Source organism: Cibotium barometz, chromosome 45 (assembly GCF_041138505.1).
Source record: "Cibotium barometz isolate CiBa-2024 chromosome 45, ASM4113850v1, whole genome shotgun sequence".
In the NCBI taxonomy this organism is placed as follows: Eukaryota; Viridiplantae; Streptophyta; class Polypodiopsida; order Cyatheales; family Cibotiaceae; genus Cibotium; species Cibotium barometz.
Genome location: NC_141090.1, coordinates 43,244,899 through 43,264,220, shown reverse-complemented (window position 1 = coordinate 43,264,220; position 19,322 = coordinate 43,244,899). Strand labels below are relative to the sequence as shown.

General features: G+C 44.3%; 1 protein-coding gene across 3 annotated transcripts in view; it reads right to left on the bottom strand.

The window, feature by feature from the left end:
* Positions 1-395: 395 nt before the first annotated feature.
* The window catches only part of LOC147612793 (uncharacterized), a 33,521-nt gene continuing 14,594 nt past the window's right edge, over positions 396-19,322 (bottom strand). For all 3 annotated transcript variants that reach the window (XM_086783410.1, XM_086783408.1, XM_086783409.1), the window contains exons 4-7: positions 1,820-1,992; positions 1,655-1,738; positions 1,459-1,540; positions 396-1,356 (exon numbers count right to left, since the gene is read on the bottom strand). In XM_086783410.1, the coding sequence (XP_086639536.1) occupies positions 917-1,356; positions 1,459-1,540; positions 1,655-1,738; positions 1,820-1,992 (779 nt within the window). In that variant the 3' untranslated portion in view covers positions 396-916. The remainder of the gene's footprint in view (positions 1,357-1,458; positions 1,541-1,654; positions 1,739-1,819; positions 1,993-19,322) is intronic.

Here is a 19,322-nt window from a genome sequence, read left to right as displayed (position 1 = left end):
ATGCATTTTCATTACCTCGTAGTGCCTTGCCAAGATATCCATTAGTTCTTGCATCTCTTCCCTTTGTACACATGAATCTCCCAACCATTCAATCACTTACTTGACCTTCATCCACCTTAAAATTTAGCAAGGCGTCTTTGATTGCAAGTACTCGTCTATGGGGCACTACAATCAACCCCAACAAGATGTCCGACCTCCCCTCAAAGCATTGTAGCCTACATTTACTTCCACTATAGCAGATGCACCAACCCAAGGTAAGTTCTTCCAGCATACAAAGTGAGCCACTCATGCCTCTAAACCCACATTGCATTTAATTGCATGCACACTTCAAACATTTCTAAAGTAATGTGAAACACTAGACATTGACAGCACTACTTTTTGGTCAGTCTTACAAATCATTATAATGGATCATTTTATCATTTTTACTCTCATGGAGGAGGAAAGTCGCACTAGAATCTGCTCTTGCTTTACCATCCTCCCATATCCTCCACCACATCACATGCCATTAGAGAAATATGTCTTGCACATAATATAGGCAAGAATACTACCTGCATAGCAGGTATCAGATCATAAACTGCACAAAAACCACAACAGGGTAAAGTACTATCCATTAAGGGGAATGAAAGTTGAAATACAAAAACATGCTCCACACCCCTTTCCTACATGCCAATGAGTCCAAAAGCAGGTAACCTGCTTGCACTGAACAAAATACATATGATACTCAAGGAAAGACCCTTCATACTGATCCAGTGCACAAAGTGATCAAATAAGAAGAACTCCAGGCAAGGCATCACAGGAGTTACCCAAGCCAACATGTGCACCAGCTCAGAGACCTACCCACTGGCAAATATAAGCATTTCAATTCACCTGTGGCCCAAAAGCTTGGACAAGGTAAACCTCCAAACATTTCGGGTAGTCACAGTCTTCTACCAAGTTTGGTAAGCCTTTTCACCACACCAAAGACTATGACTCTCCCCACGACTCCCCTGTCCAACCCACAAGCAAGGACAACAGCTCCACCAAGTACGAGCCACTTCCAACCTTTGACGTGCTGGTGCCTTCCCGTATCTTCATTCGCTTCACCTCTCCACACAGTTGCAGCAGGCACATCAGAATCCTCGAAAAAGGTAGCAGGTACACTAGTGACGAGCTGTGCCATAGAAGCACTGTCAGAAAGAGTCCTTGAGGACTTGCGATGCGCTTGATACTTTCGAAGACCCGGTTCCATCTTCTTCACACAATTCCACATCCCTTGTCGCACCCCAAGCTTTGCAATGTCCCTTTGAATGCCCATATCTTCAGCATGCAAAAATGTCACCTCACATGCTGTCATTTGACCTGTCTGTGGGGACTCAACTACAAGCAAAAAAAAACCTTCAGCCAAACCAAGAATTTTCACAGACAAACATGCCTAGTAGACAACTTGCAGCCCCCATTAGCAAGAAGAAAAGGAAAAACCTGGCCGGACACACCAACTTGAGGAGTAAACGTCAACTCTTCTTGGCTTCTTTTGACGAGGAACTGCAGAATAAGGTACACCCTGCATTTGCACCGATAAATACACTAGATGATGCATAAGAAAAAGAGAGCCACATTCTTCCACAAAAAAGACAAAAACAATGTGGAGCTTCGAGACGTGTCTCCAAAGGTTCACCTTCGTAATACAAAAGAAGGTGCCTTCAGACTCATAAATTCGGCGGCCAATCAAGTATTCTCGATCACTACAAAAAAAGGGAAACTGCCACGGCACCACGATAAATCCCAATGTGGTACAAAAAAGAGAAGGAAATAAGGATTTTTACAGGCAGTAAGATATCACCTTCCTCACCCAATGGGCAATTTCTGCCCCCGTCTCAGTACATCCTTCCAATGACTTCGCATATATTATCATATCATCCCATTCATGCCGAAACTCATCATCCCAATAAAAGTCTCTCACCATTTCCGGAGTAGCATCCTCGAAGACTGTGCGGCTCCTATACTCTGTGGGGCCTCCCTGTGAAACAAACTTCCGGTGAGCCAATCAAAGAGCACAAATATCACTACACCCCCACACGTTTACTCAATGCAGCACATCTACTCATGTAGAAATTTGTCAACCACCTAAGAAATGCAATTAACACTAGTTTAGTACAGTTACTTACTAGACATAAAAGTGTCTTTTTCAGGGGTTAGATGAAATAATCATTTGAAATGAATGTATTGAACTGATGTGAATTCCCACTTAAATATGTGTTTTTCCTGACTAAGTATGGGAAGAATAAAAGTGATTAAAATTAATAGCTTTAATCCATCCTTACACCCCTTCATATGTGAGTGGTTGTGAATGAAAATGTAATGCACTACATGTTTGCCATCGAGAAGTAAAACCCAAAACGCAAAGAAGAATTTTTACTTTCTTATGAATCCTTACTAATACAAATAGCACTTTGTAAGGCATTTTCAAATTATGAAATTTGTTTCATTGCATTGCCTGATAGGAATTGTCACTTTTTTTGTTTCTATGGAGAAATTGCTAAAAAACTAAGTGATCACGCAGCCTGTTTTTTCCTATGATCATGAAGTCTTTAAAGTTTAGCTTTCACATGTAAAATAAGGACTCATTTAATAATGTCAAGTGCCTTGATACATGCAAACTGTCAAAAAGCCAATATCCCAAGATCTACAACTTGATTAGCTTCTTTGAAGGGTAACTACATGTGCTTTGTCTTTCACAATACAAAACTAAATGATTAACTATAAAAGTTGGAAATTGCCCTCGTAGTAGTGGTTTTGTATTCCAACCATTCATAGAAGTATCGTGTTTACCATCCTCGATAACTATCAAGTCAATCTTGGTCCAAATGCATACAAGGACGTTACTACTATATAAGGACCTTGCTACACAGATTATGAAGCTTATGATTGGTCTTCTAATCTTTATATAAGACATTTAAGAACAACAAAATACTCCAATCTAGCCTTATAAACACCAAAATTTGAAAACATAATTTCATGTTAACCTCAATTATATGAACCTTACCTTATCGACAAGGGAGTTTGTTATTAAAGTGGCTTTGAGATTAAATAGTCCCTAAAAATATGATGAAAAACTAATGATATTTTTTTAATTGGTAAAAATCAAAACCTTAGCAAGAAACAAGAAAGAACACACACTCGGGCCGCACGGGGCAGCCCCCCCTTATAAATTATTTATTCTAGAAAGAGTATTTTACAAATACAACTATGAGGGTGCCTTGTACCAGATTTGCAAGTATAGCATGAAAACAAATCAAACAGAAGTTACAAACCCTAACCCAAGGCAAGGGCAAGAACCATCCACCGCCTAAGCCACTCAACAAGGTAAGAGTCCAGCTTCTCACCAAGCTCATGTGGATCTCTAAAGCAGGACCCACATGGACTCCTACGTGGATCCCTCAGGTCAAGCCCAGTTTCACATGCAGCAAGGATGCATCCAAGGAAGTTTCCTTGGTCTTGTATACCAAGAGAAGTACCTACAGCAGTTCACGTTCAATCTTTACAACTTCTGGGCACTCAAAACAATCAGCACCAAGAAGAAGGGCAACCTCTTCCCAGCAGACACACACATAGTTGTCAAGCGTTTGATGAAACGCGTTTGAAACATTTCATGAAGGGGGGGTACGTGTTGCAAAAAATAGGAGATATGAAAGTTTTATGCATAAAAAAAACCCAAGCAATCAACAAAGTATGGATAAATGTTTAAAACAAAAACAGTATGATGTATCATCATCATGTATCCTGATTTCTACAGCCTACTTAGTACTTACTATTGCTTGTTGCTTGCAAGCTGCAAGTGAACATTGAGTGACCAACAATTGTTGAAACTTGAGAAGAGAGAAAATCAATTAAAAGGATAGATGGTAGATGACATAGATCATATATCATAAGACCTACCATGCAATTTTGCAAAAGTGCTCTCAATACTCAAATGGCACTAAGTCCAAAAGACTCCATTACAAATGTCTCATGAATCGTGATAAGTAAGATGTCCAACTGGCAACTGTCAACAAAAACTGAAAAGACCAATACAAAAACCATGGAGTGTAAAAAGAGTCAAAAGAGTGAAGTCTAGAGTCTAGACTAGAGGCAAAAAATAGTAAAAAGCCTCAATAGTCAAGACTCATCATCATCATCATCATCAATATCATCTCCCTCCTCTGATGACTGTGCATCTGTATCAAAAGGAGATGATGCCTCAATATCAGTCTCTAAAGCTGCAGCACTCGTAGAAGCTACATCCACCAATGATTGTGCTCACGTCATGGCCCTGTGAAAATGGAACAGCACAAGTGTGGGCATGGTGGTTGCAGAGTCAGAATATTTTATGATTCACATGGGGGGTGCCCGACAGAGTTTAAGATGTATGGACATCCCTAGGTGTGAAGGGGGGAACTAGAACATTAAACTTTAATGTTTATTAAAGTTTGCCCCTAGGCCTTAGTGGCCCCTAGGGACTTTTAAAGTTTGGGGCCCTAGGGATTATTTTGGGGAGGAGGGCCACTCCACTTTTGGAGTGAGTGCTTCTCTCTCCTCCCCCTCTCTCTAGCTTTTGGGGAAGAGAGTCGTGGAGCCTTCATGCGCATGTTCTCAAGCGTGGAAAAGAGGAAGAGAAGGGTCGTTGGAGAAGTCGTGCTGCTGCTGCTGATTTTCTGAGTGCAAACCAGCCGTACAGCACTGTACGGCCAGATCTGCTGCAAGTACCCTCTTTCTCTTCTGTTGCTGGCTGCGCATGGGAGTTGCTGCAAGGATTTCTGCTGCACACAGGTTCTGGTCAGGCTGTACCAGCAGGTACAACAGCAGTACAACACTGTACGACTGCCGTACAGTGTACGGACAGTCAGGTACAGCAAGTACAGCTGCAGGCGGCGTTGGACAGGTTGCTGGACAGGCCTGATTACGCAGATTCAGGCGAGTACAAGTGTGGACAGCAGGCTGCTTGTGCAAGTACAACTCTTGGCACGTATCCCGAGGTAGCACATACGGGTACGGGGCTGTTTTTCAGATCTGTACTTTCAAAGACAGCATAGAAGTGAACACAAGGAGGAGGGTACAAGCAAGTACAAACACATGTGTGAAGAAGGGTTGTGGAAACAAGTGCCTGCAAGTACAGATTGGTACCGTTGCTTCCTCCAGTGCTGTTTCACGAGCTGAATTTGGTAAGCTCCGTTTCTGTTCATCTATCTCTCTTTCTACTGCTTGATTGTTGGAAATCATGGATCTAGGACTAGGCTAGCCTATGGAGGCTCAAACATAATGCTAAACATGATTATAAACAAATGACAAAAGCAATACAAAGCAACACAAGATGCACTTACTTGACCAAGAGATTGTGTACTTGAGAATGAGTTGTTGTGTTACATTACATTGAAATGACCCTTTATATAGGTCCAAGTACCATATGGGCTTTGCCTTTGCATGTGGGATAACTCCTAGCCTTCACCACATTCATCCACATCCCTTTGACCTTGTCTATGATATGACATAGATCACTTTTTCTAACACCCTTCCTTGATCATGGCATATCATAATGCCCTTCCTTGCTTCTAACATTACATGAAAGAAAAAGCTTAACTCATAAGGAGTATAGCTCTACAGTACATAAAAGAAATTAGCATCGCTCATAGGGAGCATAGCTTCTACATTGCGAAAAGAAAATGACATGACATGAAAACATTCCTACATGAAAACATTCCTCTCCCATACCCCATCATCATCATAGCATCATCATCATCATATCCATGAACATTGTGCCTCATGTGCACCATCATGTGTTGAGCATGGAAACCCAACTCCCATCAATCCCCCCTTGTGGGCTACATGGCCTACTGAGAGATATTGTGGGCATCATAACAACACATAACCTACATCATCGGTGGTTAGAGGTGTCCATACATAAACATTTGGGTAAGAGAGGGCATAATTCATTCGTCATTATGACATGTGAGCCATGACATAAGAATCAATCATAGACAGCATCTTGTTCATCTTCATTGACATCTTTGTCTTTGTCTTCATCCATTCTTGCGTCTTCATCTGCATCTTTCCTAGAGTACACATACTCCCACATACATGTGCCCCATACATGACATGCCGGGCACCACATATTTCAACACCCCCCCTTGGTGCCCAATTGGATCTCATCCCAAGAGATAAGTGCACATGCACATGACACTCACATAGTCACTTAGCCTACATCATGGGTGGCTAGAGGTGACATACATCAACATAAACATGGAACATAGACATCATCACATCCACATATGGGCACATCTTAGCCAAGGGTTGCCCGACTCCGAGGCTGCCATAAACATCATCATACATCCATACATGCATAGAAGGGAGATTTCACATAGTTTGGGAAGAACAACACATACATGGCATACATACTAGGGAGCGTAAACTTAACGAGATCCCGAACATGAAAACAAACATATAACGAAAAAAACATACACATAAACATGAAAAGTGGTTTTGGAGGACTCCGACTCATCATGGGTGCAAGATGCCGCTCTTTTTTCGACGGCGTTTCCATGGCTCCGAGACTTGGGTCTCGCGCAAGAGAATCACCAATAAAAAGCTCGATGCAAAATCTCGTTCCAGTGCATATAACCTTGCCGGTGTCGTGGACGCATTCGGTGAAGTGCAATGAGAATGAGTAAAATGAGAATGAGTAAAATGTACGACTGCCTTCATTTCCACTCCCATGTGAATGGCCTCTTAAATTACTTTAAGGTTTTTAAACCTTAGTCTCATTAAATAATAAAGAGAGCTTTTATTTCAAATGCCAAAAAACGGCCAGATTCGCTGCGCTGATTTCGGATCTGTCAGCTACGCTGATTTCGGATTTGTCAGCTGCGAGAAGCCCTTCGTGTTCGCGGTTAATGGCCCGTAATCTTCAAGTGCCTGACCGGACTACAAGAACTGCGAAGGTCGCCAAGGTTATGGCCAAAATCTCCCTGTTTTGCCTCGTTTCTTGGTTTTGTGCAGGTCCTGGTGCTCTCGGAGACGTCTGGAGGCGCTGAGAGACACAGATGGTGGGAGAGGTGGCAAGCATGCGTGCGTCACCTCAGCTTGTGCCTCAGGGCATGTTTGAGAAGGAGCATGTACTACGAAGCGCAGATTTGCTTCTGAGCATGTGCCTGAATGCACTGGCGGAACCCGTAGCAGCTCTCTGCCTTTCAGTTTTGCCAAGCTTAGCTTATGCCAGGTTTGAACATGGGGACACTGGTACCTCTGATGCTGGATAAGGATCTGGTCAACTGCCTTCTTCTACTGCTTCACGAAACTCTCAAACTCTTCTCTTGATGAGATGAATGAAGGCTACTCTACTATCTCTCTCTCAAAAAGAAAACTCTGTCTCAATGCCCTAATGAAGACTAAGGATCTCCTAGACCAAATCTATAGCTCCTAAAATGAGATCCTAATAAAACATGTAAAGGAGGAGAGAAACCCTAATGCAATGCTAACTCCTAATGAAACCCTAATGATGCAAAGACTAAATGCAATAATTTTGCTATTCCTTCTTCTCAATGGCACTTCCTTTTGCGGGTACCATATTGAAGAGAAATGGCAAAACAACTAAACTAAGCTAAGCCATAGCCTGCCAGGCTCTGATACCATGTTGGAAATCATGGATCTAGGACTAGGCTAGCCTATGGAGGCTCAAACATAATGCTAAACATGATTATAAACAAATGACAAAAGCAATACAAAGCAACACAAGATGCACTTACTTGACCAAGAGATTGTGTACTTGAGAATGAGTTGTTGTGTTACATTACATTGAAATGACCCTTTATATAGGTCCAAGTACCATATGGGCTTTGCCTTTGCATGTGGGATAACTCCTAGCCTTCACCACATTCATCCACATCCCTTTGACCTTGTCTATGATATGACATAGATCACTTTTTCTAACATTGATGTCTGTTGCAGATATGAGTTATCTGGCCCCTTGTGAGAGGAGGGGTATGGCAGATTGACAAGGGTTGAGACAGAGTTTGGACAGCATATGTATGTATGAGCTGAGATGTTGTATCAAGCACTTGAGTTATGCCAGATGTATGCTCATGGCTGCCCTGCTTAGTGCTCTTGGCTGATCAGAGGGAGGCACAGTGTGTTATTGTGAAACACAGATCTGTGTGCATAGATCCTCTGTGCTAAGAGGGAATTGTGGGCCGTCAAATTGGACATACAGGTTCTCTTGGCTGATTTTTGTTGTACTCAGCCATTCATATTTTTGGAATTTAATAAAGAAATACCGCAAGGGGCGCCAAGCTTTGGGGCCAACAGGTGTCGCTTTGTTTTCAGATTTGGGCACTCTAGCTCCAATCTGTTTTGTTTTCACATCTAGACTACAAGTGGACGGGTGACTGCTAGTCTACCGCACTCTGGTTTCTATCAGAGGCCGGTTTCAAGGTTCCGTCCCCGGGACCAATCATCAACTTTCTGAAGGGGGTGAGCTCGTGGTTGCTTTGAAGAAAGCCATCGTTGAAAAATTCAGCAATCATGTCTGATACAGAGGATGAGTACTTCTATCATGAAGAAGAAGAGCAAGAGACTTCTCCTGAGAGAGATGTATCCGAGGATATTTTTGCAGGAGAACAAGCTGCAGGTGTTGAGCCTTATGAGGATGTAACACAGCCAGAAGATGTGCATGGTAAAGAGGATGATGATGCTCGGTTCAAAGATCGCTTGGCTAGTGTTATGGATACTTTTATGCAGCTCACACAGAGTGAGAGATTTGCTGAATTTTTGAGATCTCGCACAAAGCCCTGCACAGAGCCCGAGAAAAAGAAGAAGAAGGTTCGTTCAAAGAATCTTCCTCAGGGTCATAGTGGTACCACTCCACAGGATCCATCTCCTGCACAGTTTCCGAACATGCAGCATGCTTTTGGTGCTAACCCACAGAGTTCCTTCTATGGACAGCCACCTATTCCTCAGCAGAATATGCATCCAGGTTATTTTGGTGGTGGCTCGGTGTTCCAATCCATGACTGGGGGTTACCCTCAGGGAGGCATGGGTGTGTATGGGCCTTTTGGAGCCATTTTTCAGCCTGGCATGCAAGGGAATATGTATGGTGGTATGCAGTCCGGTATGCAAGGAAATATGTTTGGAGGCATGCAACCTGGGATGCAAGGCAATATGTTTGGTGGTATGCAGCCAGGTATGCATAATGGAATGTTTGGAAACATGGCTGGAATGTATGGTATGCCTAGCATGGGAATGGGAAATGTTGACCCAATGATGGGTATGAATGTTGGGGGCAGCAATCTTACGAAACCACTTCCATATGATAATCTAACGCCTTTGGGAAAGGCGAAGGATTACAAGGAAGGGGGAGCTGCAATGAAGTTTGACACTTTCAGTGGGACCAAGGATAAATTGAAAGCACTTACCTTTTTACAGCAGTTTGATGCTGCTTTTTCTGGTGGGAATTACATAGAGTCCTCTAAGGTGAGGAAAGCTGCCACTTTTCTCAAGGGCAATGCTTTGCAGTGGTGGTCTACTCTTCTTTTGCAGGGCATAGCACCCACTACATGGGTCCAATTCAAACAGGTTTTCTCTTCCGTATGGCTCACATCTACATTTGAGGTGGATGTTATGACCGCATGGCACAAGCTGGATGCTTCAAAGTGTGATAGTTTGGAGGATTATAACAAGAAGTTTTGGGAAGCTCTACTCCCAGTGACTTCTTATCGTGCCGTGCCATTAGTTGAGCAGGTAGAGAAGTATTGTTGTGGGCTGCCCAAGGAGGTACGAGATTATTGTATAAAGACTAGAGTAACGAACATGTCACAGATGATTGAAAATGCTATGACAGCTAATGCGTTACTCACAGGTGGTTCATCTGGGTTTAAAGGCAGTAAGAAATTGAGCAAGAAAGCTGAAAAATTTGGGCATGCTTCTCGTGATACTAAAGGGTCTTCAGAGACAAAGTATAAGAAGTTGCCAATGCCCAAGAGGACTTCTTAGGAAAGACGGGCTTTGAGAATTGCTCAAAAGTGTTTTTACTGTACTGAAGAGGGGCATATGTCATTCAATTGTCCCAAAAGAAAGTCCCAAAAGGACTCTGACAATAAAGGAGAGCCCAAGCCAAAGAAACAAAAACCTTCTGCAGGCTTAGTTCCTGATCTTGTGGGGGAACAGCCAGGTGGTGAAGCTACAGAGTTGTGCAGGGCATGGGGCAAAGTGACAGATCAGAATGCTTTGATCTTCTTTGACACAGGTGCTAGAGCCAACTTCATTTCACCAGATTTGGCTGGCCGATTGGGGATTCGCGCAGAGAAGATGGGGCCGTTACATGAGGCTAATATGGCTTGTCCAGGGTATGCAGAACCCGTTACTCCTATCATTGGGAAGCTTCGGCTTCATTTGCACGGTTATGTGGACAGCGAAGAGTTTTTCATCATGCCTTTGGATGGCTGTGATGTTTTGTTGGGGATGCCATGGTGCCACAGGGTACATGCGGTGGTGGATACTTACAATAGGAAAATCACTCTGACTCATAGAGGGAAAGACCATGTATTGGATGTAAAACTCAAAGGGGAATATGTTCCTATTGTATCCGCTTCGGCGATTTCTTCAATAATGAAAAAGCATCTTTCCGCGTACTTGATTTATGTAAAGGATGCACAGGATGATGAGTCTAAGTCTAATTTGTCAATGTTAGATAAAGACAGGACTGATTTCTTATGTGGGTTTCAAGATTGTTTTTCCGAGTCATTGCCAGGAGAATTACCTCCTGAGAGGCCAGAAGATCATGCCATAGATCTGATTCCTGGTAGTACTCCACCGAATAGACCGCCGTACCGTGTTAGTGCAGCCCAACAAGAAGAGATTATGAGTCAGGTACAAGAGCTTTTGAATAAAGGGTTGATACAGTCTAGCTCATCACCCTTTTGCTCACCTGTGCTCTTGGTGCAGAAGAAGGATGGTTCTTGGCGTATGTGTATTGATTACAGGGCGCTGAACAAGAATACCATCAAGAATCGATTCCCCATACCGAGGATCGATGACATTTTGGACCGCTTACAGAGCTCCAAAGTTTTTAGTCGTATTGACTTGAAAAGCGGGTATCATCAGATACGCATTAGACCCGAGGATGTGCATAAGACAACATTCCGAACCACATTTGGGTTGTATGAGTTCTTGGTTATGCCCTTCGGTTTGACGAATGAGCCTGCCACATTTAACAGAATGATGGACAGGATTTTCAAGCCTCATAGAGAGTTTGTGGGCACATTCTTTGATGATATGATTGTGCATTCACAAACTGAGGAAGAGCATAGAAGGCATTTGGCCATTGTGTTTGCAGAACTCAGAAACCATAGGTTGGTAGTTAATGGCAAGAAGAGTGAGTTCTTTTTGCAGGAGATACATTTATTGGAGCATATTGTGTCTGGTCATGGAGTCCGTATGGATCCAGCCAAGGTAGAAGCAATACTTAATTGGCTAGCTTTGAGGACCGTGCATGATGTACACAGTTTTCTAGGATTGTGTTCCTATTACAGGCGGAACATACGGCACTTTGCTGAAATTGCTTCGCCTCTTCATGCTTTGACGAAGAAGGCAACTCCGTTTAGATGGGCTGATCGGGAAATTACAGCATTCAAAAAGCTCAAAGAAAAGCTTACTTCGGACCCAGTATTGGTGTTACCGGACCTCCGAAAGGCTTTTGTTGTCCAGTGTGATGCATGTGGAAGTAGCATTGGTGCAGTTCTCATGCAAGAGGGACATGTGATAGCCTATGAGAGTAGAGTTTTGCAAGATGCTGAGAAGCATTTACAGGTGTATGAGAAAGAGATGTTGGCTGTAATTCACGCTCTTTCTACATGGAAACACTACTTGCTTGGGGCTGATTTCACTGTGCAGACAGATCATCAGACCTTGCGTTATTTCCTCACGCAGACTAAGCTTTCAGAGAAGCATATGCGTTGGGCAAACTTTTTGTCAATGTTTCACTTCCAGATTGTGCATGTAGAAGGCAAAAAGAATGTAGTGGCAGATGCTTTGTCACGCAAGCCACAGGTCTCTGCAGTTTCACTTGCTTATCATCATGAGCTTGATGAAATGAAAGAGCAGTATGCCCATGATGAGGACTTTGAAAGGTTGTATGATCAGATGTCTGAGGGTCAGCGGCATGAGTACTATACTCTCAGAGATGGGTTTTTATTGATGCATGGCAGACTGTGTGTTACCAGGCCATTGCGACTCAAGGTTATGATTGAAAGTCATGCTCTACCGTATGCAGGTCATAGAGGTATTGACGCCACGGTCAAAGCAGTGGAGACTTTCTTTTATTGGCCAACCTTGAGAAGAGATGTTGATGCCTTTGTGAGGCAATGCATCGTATGTCAGAAGGTAAAGTTTGACAGTCAAAAGACACCAGGGTTATTACAGCCTTTACCTATTCCGGATAGACCTTGGGAGAGCATTGCCATGGATTTTGTATTTGATCTTCCACGGACACAAACGGGAAATGATGGCATCTGGACTATCATATGCAGGTTCAGTAAGCAGGCTCATTTCATTCCCGTGCGGAAGACAATCAAAGTGGATCATATGGTGAAGTTGTTCATGGCAAACATCTTCAAGTATCATGGCTTGCCTACGTCTATCATTAGTGACCGTGATCCACGGATGACGAGTTTGTTCTGGAGAGGGTTGTTTGACAACATGGGTACAACTCTCAAGTTTTCATCGTCATTTCATCCACAGACAGATGGTCAGTCAGAAGAGGCTAACTCTACAGTCTTGGATCTTCTCAAGTGTTATGTGTCAGAGCACAAGCAACAATGGGAAAAGTATCTTCCTTTGGTGGAGTTTGCATATAACAACACTGTACATAGCTCGACAGGCAAGGCGCCTTTTGAGATTGTAGAAGGAGGGAAGAAGGTACCACCCATTTTGCATACAAAGGATAAGATCTTTGAGGCTGATCAGTATGTGGAGAGCTTGGATGAAGCTTATCGGAGAGTTAAGTTGGCCCTCCAGAAAACTCAGCAGAAGCAAAAGAAAGCCGCAGACCGTCACAAACGTGAATTACAGTTTGCATTGGGTGATTGGGTTCTTTTGCGCTTTGAAAAGGCTAGACTCAAGAAGATGAAGGGTAAAGAACGCTTATTCCCTAAGTTGAGCATGCGATATTATGGGCCTTTTCAGGTTTTGGAAAAGATTGGTGAGGTAACCTATCGTTTGAAGTTACCAGATCACTGGAGGATTCACAATGCTTTTCACGTGAGTCTTCTTAGACCTTTCCGTGGGGATGTGCCTGAGGATGTATCAGATGAGGCTCAGCCGGAAGTTGAGGAACTTGATGAGGTTCTGATTCCAGAGCAGATACTGGCACATAAAGAAAGGAAGGTACGAGGTAAAGTTTCCCGTCGCTATCTTGTGAAGTTCAAGAACTATTCACCGATGGATGCGAAGTGGATGGAGGAAGGTGACTTAACAGATTCACCTCAGGTTTTGCAGCTTTATCTCGATGCCTTTGAGTTAGAGCCGACTCTTATTGTGGCTCATTCAGGTTCAGCAGAGCATGGGTCTGGAGCATTACCTGATGCTCAAGAGGGGGGTAGCACCTCCGCTCCCTTGATACAGACAGGCTCAGATGACATCTAGAGGTCGCTTGGTGCAGTTTTTATCTAACCCGAAGGTACTGAGGCTGACAGTACATCTGTTTATGGGACTTCTATGATATATGTGTACTAGTCACATGAGATTTTTGTGGATATGTATGGTTCACAGTGGTATACAACTTGGACTATTACTATGCCATTGGTTTGCAGTGAATGTTGATACATGTGTATGGCTTAGAGAGATTGGGACGCTGATCTTGCCATATTGTATATTTCACTTTCGATATTTTGATGCATCACCAGAATGCAATCGAGGACGCTTGCCATTTTTCAAGAGGGGGGTATGTCATGGCCCTGTGAAAATGGAACAGCACAAGTGTGGGCATGGTGGTTGCAGAGTCAGAATTTTTTATGATTCACATGGGGGGTGCCCAGACAGAGTTTAAGATGTGTGGACATCCCTAGGTGTGAAGGGGGGAACTAGAACATTAAACTTTAATGTTTATTAAAGTTTGCCCCTAGGCCTTAGTGGCCCCTAGGGACTTTTACAGTTTGGGGCCCTAGGGATTATTTTGGGGAGGAGGGCCACTCTACTTTTGGAGTGAGTGCTTCTCTCTCCTCCCCCTCTCTCTAGCTTTTGGGGAAGAGAGTCGTGGAGCCTTCATGCGCATGTTCTCAAGCGTGGAAAAGAGGAAGAGAAGGGTCGTTGGAGAAGTCGTGCTGCTGCTGCTGATTTTCTGAGTGCAAACCAGCCGTACAGCACTGTACGGCCAGATCTGCTGCAAGTACCCTCTTTCTCTTCTGTTGCTGGCTGCGCATAGGAGTTGCTGCAAGGATTTCTGCTGCATACAGGTTCTGGTCAGGCTGTACCAGCAGGTACAACAGCAGTACAACACTGTACGACTGCCGTACAGTGTACGGACAGTCAGGTACAGCAAGTGCAGCTGCAGGCGGTGTTGGACAGGCCTGATTACGCAGATTCAGGCGAGTACAAGTGTGGACAGCAGGCTGCTTGTGCAAGTACAACTCCTGGCACGTATCCCGAGGTAGTACAGACGGGTACGGGGCTGTTTTTCAGATCTGTACTTTCAAAGACAGCATAGAAGTGAACACAAGGAGGAGGGTACAGGCAAGTACAAACACATGTGTGAAGCAGGGTTGTGGAAACAAGTGCCTGCAAGTACAGATTGGTACCGTTGCTTCCTCCAGTGCTGTTTCACGAGCTGAATTTGGTAAGCTCCGTTTCTGTTCATCTATCTCTCTTTCTACTGCTTGATGTCTGTTGCAGATATGAGTTATCTGGCCCCTTGTGAGAGGAGGGGTATGGCAGATTGACAAGGGTTGAGACAGAGTTTGGACAGCATATGTATGTATGAGCTGAGATGTTGTATCAAGCACTTGAGTTATGCCAGATGTATGCTCATGGCTGCCCTGCTTAGTGCTCTTGGCTGATCAGAGGGAGGCACAGTGTGTTATTGTGAAACACAGATCTGTGTGCATAGATCCTCTGTGCTAAGAGGGAATTGTGGACCGTCAGATTGGACATACAGGTGTAATCTCTTGGCTGATTTTTGTGTTGTACTCAGCCATTCATATTTTTGGAATTTAATAAAGAAATACCGCAAGGGGCGCCAAGCTTTGGGGCCAACAGGTGTCGCTTTGTTTTCAGATTTGGGCACTCTAGCTCCAATCTATTTTGTTTTCACATCTAGACTACAAGTGGACGGGTGACTGCTAGTCTACCGCACTCTGGTTTCTATCAGAGGCCGGTTTCAGCTCGTGTCACACGAGTTGGTGCCAACAACTCCTCGTAAAGCATGGCATAGATGTCGCGCTTCTTTGCACGAATGTCTGGAATGTCCTTCACTTTCTCAATGTCGATCTTGTCGACATTCACCTGGCGCGGCTCGATGGTATTGCCTCGCTGCTCAAGTAGACGGAGGTTGCAATGGCAAAAGACCAAGCGTTCTAGCTTAGCAATGCACAATCTATTCCTCTTCTTTGTATGGAAGAGGGCCCATGTGCTCCAATTCCTCTCACAAGGACCGGACCTACAATCCTGTGAGAGAATCCGCAATGCAAGGCATTTCTATCATGAAGAGGACATAAAACTGTGTAAGTTACCAAGTAGTATTTAGAAACTTTAGATAGCCTACTTTGGAACTTCCGCTTCAGTGTTCACAAAGTAGTAAAGTACTTACCAGAGTAGGAGTGTGTGTCACATATTTCTCCCACCAGGAGGCTGGCCGAAGCTCTCTCTCTCAAAGTTTTGCAGTTTCTCTCCCAAAAGTAAAGCTCCCATTGCGAAACACTAGAAGCTCGTCCTCAAGTTGCCTCAAGAGTGCAAGGTCACCTCCTGTCCATCTCTGGATGTACTCCTGCCAACCCTCTTCCAACTCCTCATTGTTATACTGCCCCCATTCCGCCAAAGAGGGTGCATTATAGGGCAACCGCATGGATTGGTTTGTGAAACCAATCCCATCTACGGTTCCAAACCTCTCTGATGTCCTAGACCCTATCAAAGTCAATTATAAGTAGCAATGAGCACCACATGGCACCATGTATGAAATAAATTGAACAAAGCAAGCAGCAGATCTATACCTCATAGCAAGTAGCACAGTGTTGTGGTCAAGTGCCTCTCCAATGCGGTCCATGAACTTGTATAAGAGTCCAACGATGCTGCCCTCCGTATTTGTTATGCGGAGAACACTATAAATGGGCTGAGTTGCCTTCACAAGTGCCTTGGCTTCATCCCACCAACTCTCTCGCATGACTGTGCGCACAAAAGCCAATGCCTTGGGTTGCTCCCGATCCTCCCATGCCATCCACTCTTGTGACACAACTGTGCAGAGTAGTCCCAGTTGGACTCTCACTAGCCTCTCAACCACAATAAACATGTAAGCAAACCTGGTCTTTGAGGGGCTAGAGGAGCAAGAGCTCCACAGGCTGTAGTAGGCCACAGGTCTATTGTCCTACTGGAGAACTGCACCTATGGCTACATTGCTGGCATCGGTAATGACCTCAAAAGGTTCATCCCAAGATGCTAACTTCAAAACAAGCGGTTCTGAGGCTGCTTTCTGGAGTGCACGGAATGCATCAAGCGCCTTGTCTGTGACCGAGACTTTTTGTCTACGAGTCTTTGAATGAGTGCACAGAGCGGAAGCAAATAAGCACTAGAGTATGCTGAGCAGAGAGTGCAAGAGAGAGAGAGAGAGAGAGAGAGAGAGAGAGAGAGAGAGATATGGAGCAACTATGCTGAATATATGAAATGATACAGTCCCTAGCAAGAGACAGAAAGTGTCTCATAAGTGAGGGAGCAAAAGAAAGACTAGGCAAGATGAAAAAGTGAGAGGCCAGCCCACCTATTTATAGGTAAAAGGGGCTGGCCGACTGGACAAGATGTACTGGCCGACTGGACAAGGTGAAGCTTGCCGACTGGGAAAAATGCATACACCATGGGAAAAATCCCAGAAAAATATACAAAAAAGGGGTGACCAGCCCACAATCAATGGCCATGAAAAGGGACCAAAAGGGACACCAAATATGGGCAGAAACTGGGGATTAATGTGCTAACACCCCCTCTCAGCACCAAATGCTGAACATACTCCGAGAAACAGAAGATGAGGAGCCAAGGAAGCATGAGAAACCGACTTGCTGAACAAATCTACAGCATTCTCCGCTTAAGGACAATACTCCAAATAAATCTCCAGCAAGAACCCGTTCACGAACATAGTGATACTGTATCTCAATGTGTTTCGTATGAGCATGAAACACGGTTCTTGGCGATGCAACTTTGATTGTCACACCAAAGAAGAGTAGATCTAGTAGGAGGACAGCCAAGCTTCTCCAATAATCTCCGCAACCAAATCGCCTCACATGCAGCATAACAAACCGCACAATACTCCACCTTTGTAGAGGAAAGCGCCACAGTAGCCTGCTTTTTACTGCTCCATGAAATGGCTCCAGACCCAAGTGAAAAAACACAACTAGTGGTCAAACGCCGAGTATCTGGATCTCCAGCCCAATGTGAATCAAACCACCAAGAAGAGTGCATCCTTGGCCATAGAAGATACCAAAGTCCAGAGTGCCACGCCAGTATCGAAGAACTCTCAGAGCACACCGCCAATGCTGCTGACGGGGTTTGGACGATACTGTCCCTGAGTGATCAATCCCTGGAGAAGCATCAAGAAGAGAAAGCTTCTCACCAGTATCCATGGGAGAAGATACTGGTTTACATCTAGTCATCTGAAATCTGTCAAGTATCTCCCGTGTGTACTTCTACTGAGAGAAGAAAATGCCCTTCACGGTCTACCAAATCTCAAAGCCAAGAAAATAATGCAGAAGGCCAAGATCCGTCATCTCAAACTCTGTCTCCAAAGCATCCATGACTGAACTGATCCTCATAGAATAAGAACCTGTAAAGATGAGGTCATCAACATAGACCACAATAATAACAATCAACCCCCTCTCAAGGAGGATATAAAGGTTCGAATCTGCATGAGAACGGCGTAGGTCGAGCTTCTGAAAGAACTCATCAATCCGTTGGTACCAAGCCCGCGGAGCCTGCTTCAGACGGTATAAAGCTTTCTTCAGTCGGTATACCTGATCCTGTTTGCCTGGAACAACAAATCTTGACGGCTGATCAACATAAACCTCCTGTGTAAGCTCTCCATTCAAGAAAGCCGACTTGACGTCCATGTGGAATACGGGCCATCTATGATATCCTGCAAGAGTAAGAACGGTGCGAATGGTAGTCATCCGGGCCGTCGAAGCGAAGGTCTCATTGAAGGCGACTCCAAGGCACTGAGCACAACCCTTGGCAACCAACCTCACCTTGTGCTTGTCCAAGCTGCCATCAGCTCGAAACTTTGATTTGAAGATCCAACGCACACCAATCACCTTACGCTGCAGTGACCTAGGCACCAAAATCCAAGTGCCATTCCGTTCAATAGCATCCAGCTCTGCCTGGATAGCACGACGCCAAGGCCCATGTGAAAGAGCCTCATCCACAGAAGTGGGATCAGAAGGACCATGAATGATAGAGGACATAAGAGCATAGTTAACAAACATGTTGCCCTCATGAATTTGTTTCCCTGAAACTCTAGAAGATCGCCTGAGAGAACCAGGCGGAGGAGCAGAAGGAAGCTCACATAACCTAGAATCACGAACTGTCTGAAAATGCCATCCAGACAAAGATCTCCTCGAACTCGCTCGAGGAGGAGCAGAGTCATCATCATCTGACTGAGAATCCACAGGTATAGGTGTAACAGAAGTAGAGGGAGGAGGAGGAGGAGGAAGAAGCTCACCACCTCCCTCTGAAGATGTAGAAGTCTCTTCGAACACCACATCACGGCTCACAACAACTTTGCCGGCCTGCTGATCATAAACATGGTATGCCTTGGACATAGTGCTGTATCCGAGAAAAGTCATGCGCTGAGACTTCGAGTCCAACATGGAGCGATGCTCCTTAGGCACATGTACATACGCCGAACAACCAAATATCCGGAAATGAACAACAGAGGGCTTCTCATCATGGAAAGCCTCATATGGAGTTTTATCTGGAAGAGCAACAGTAGGAGACCTATTCTGAATGTATACAACAGTAGAAGCCGCCTCAACCTAGAAACGTCGAGGTAATGAAGAATGCTCAAGCATAATGCTTTTATTCTTCCTCTCTGCAACTCCATTCTGTGATGGAGTATATGCTGTAGTAAGATGTCT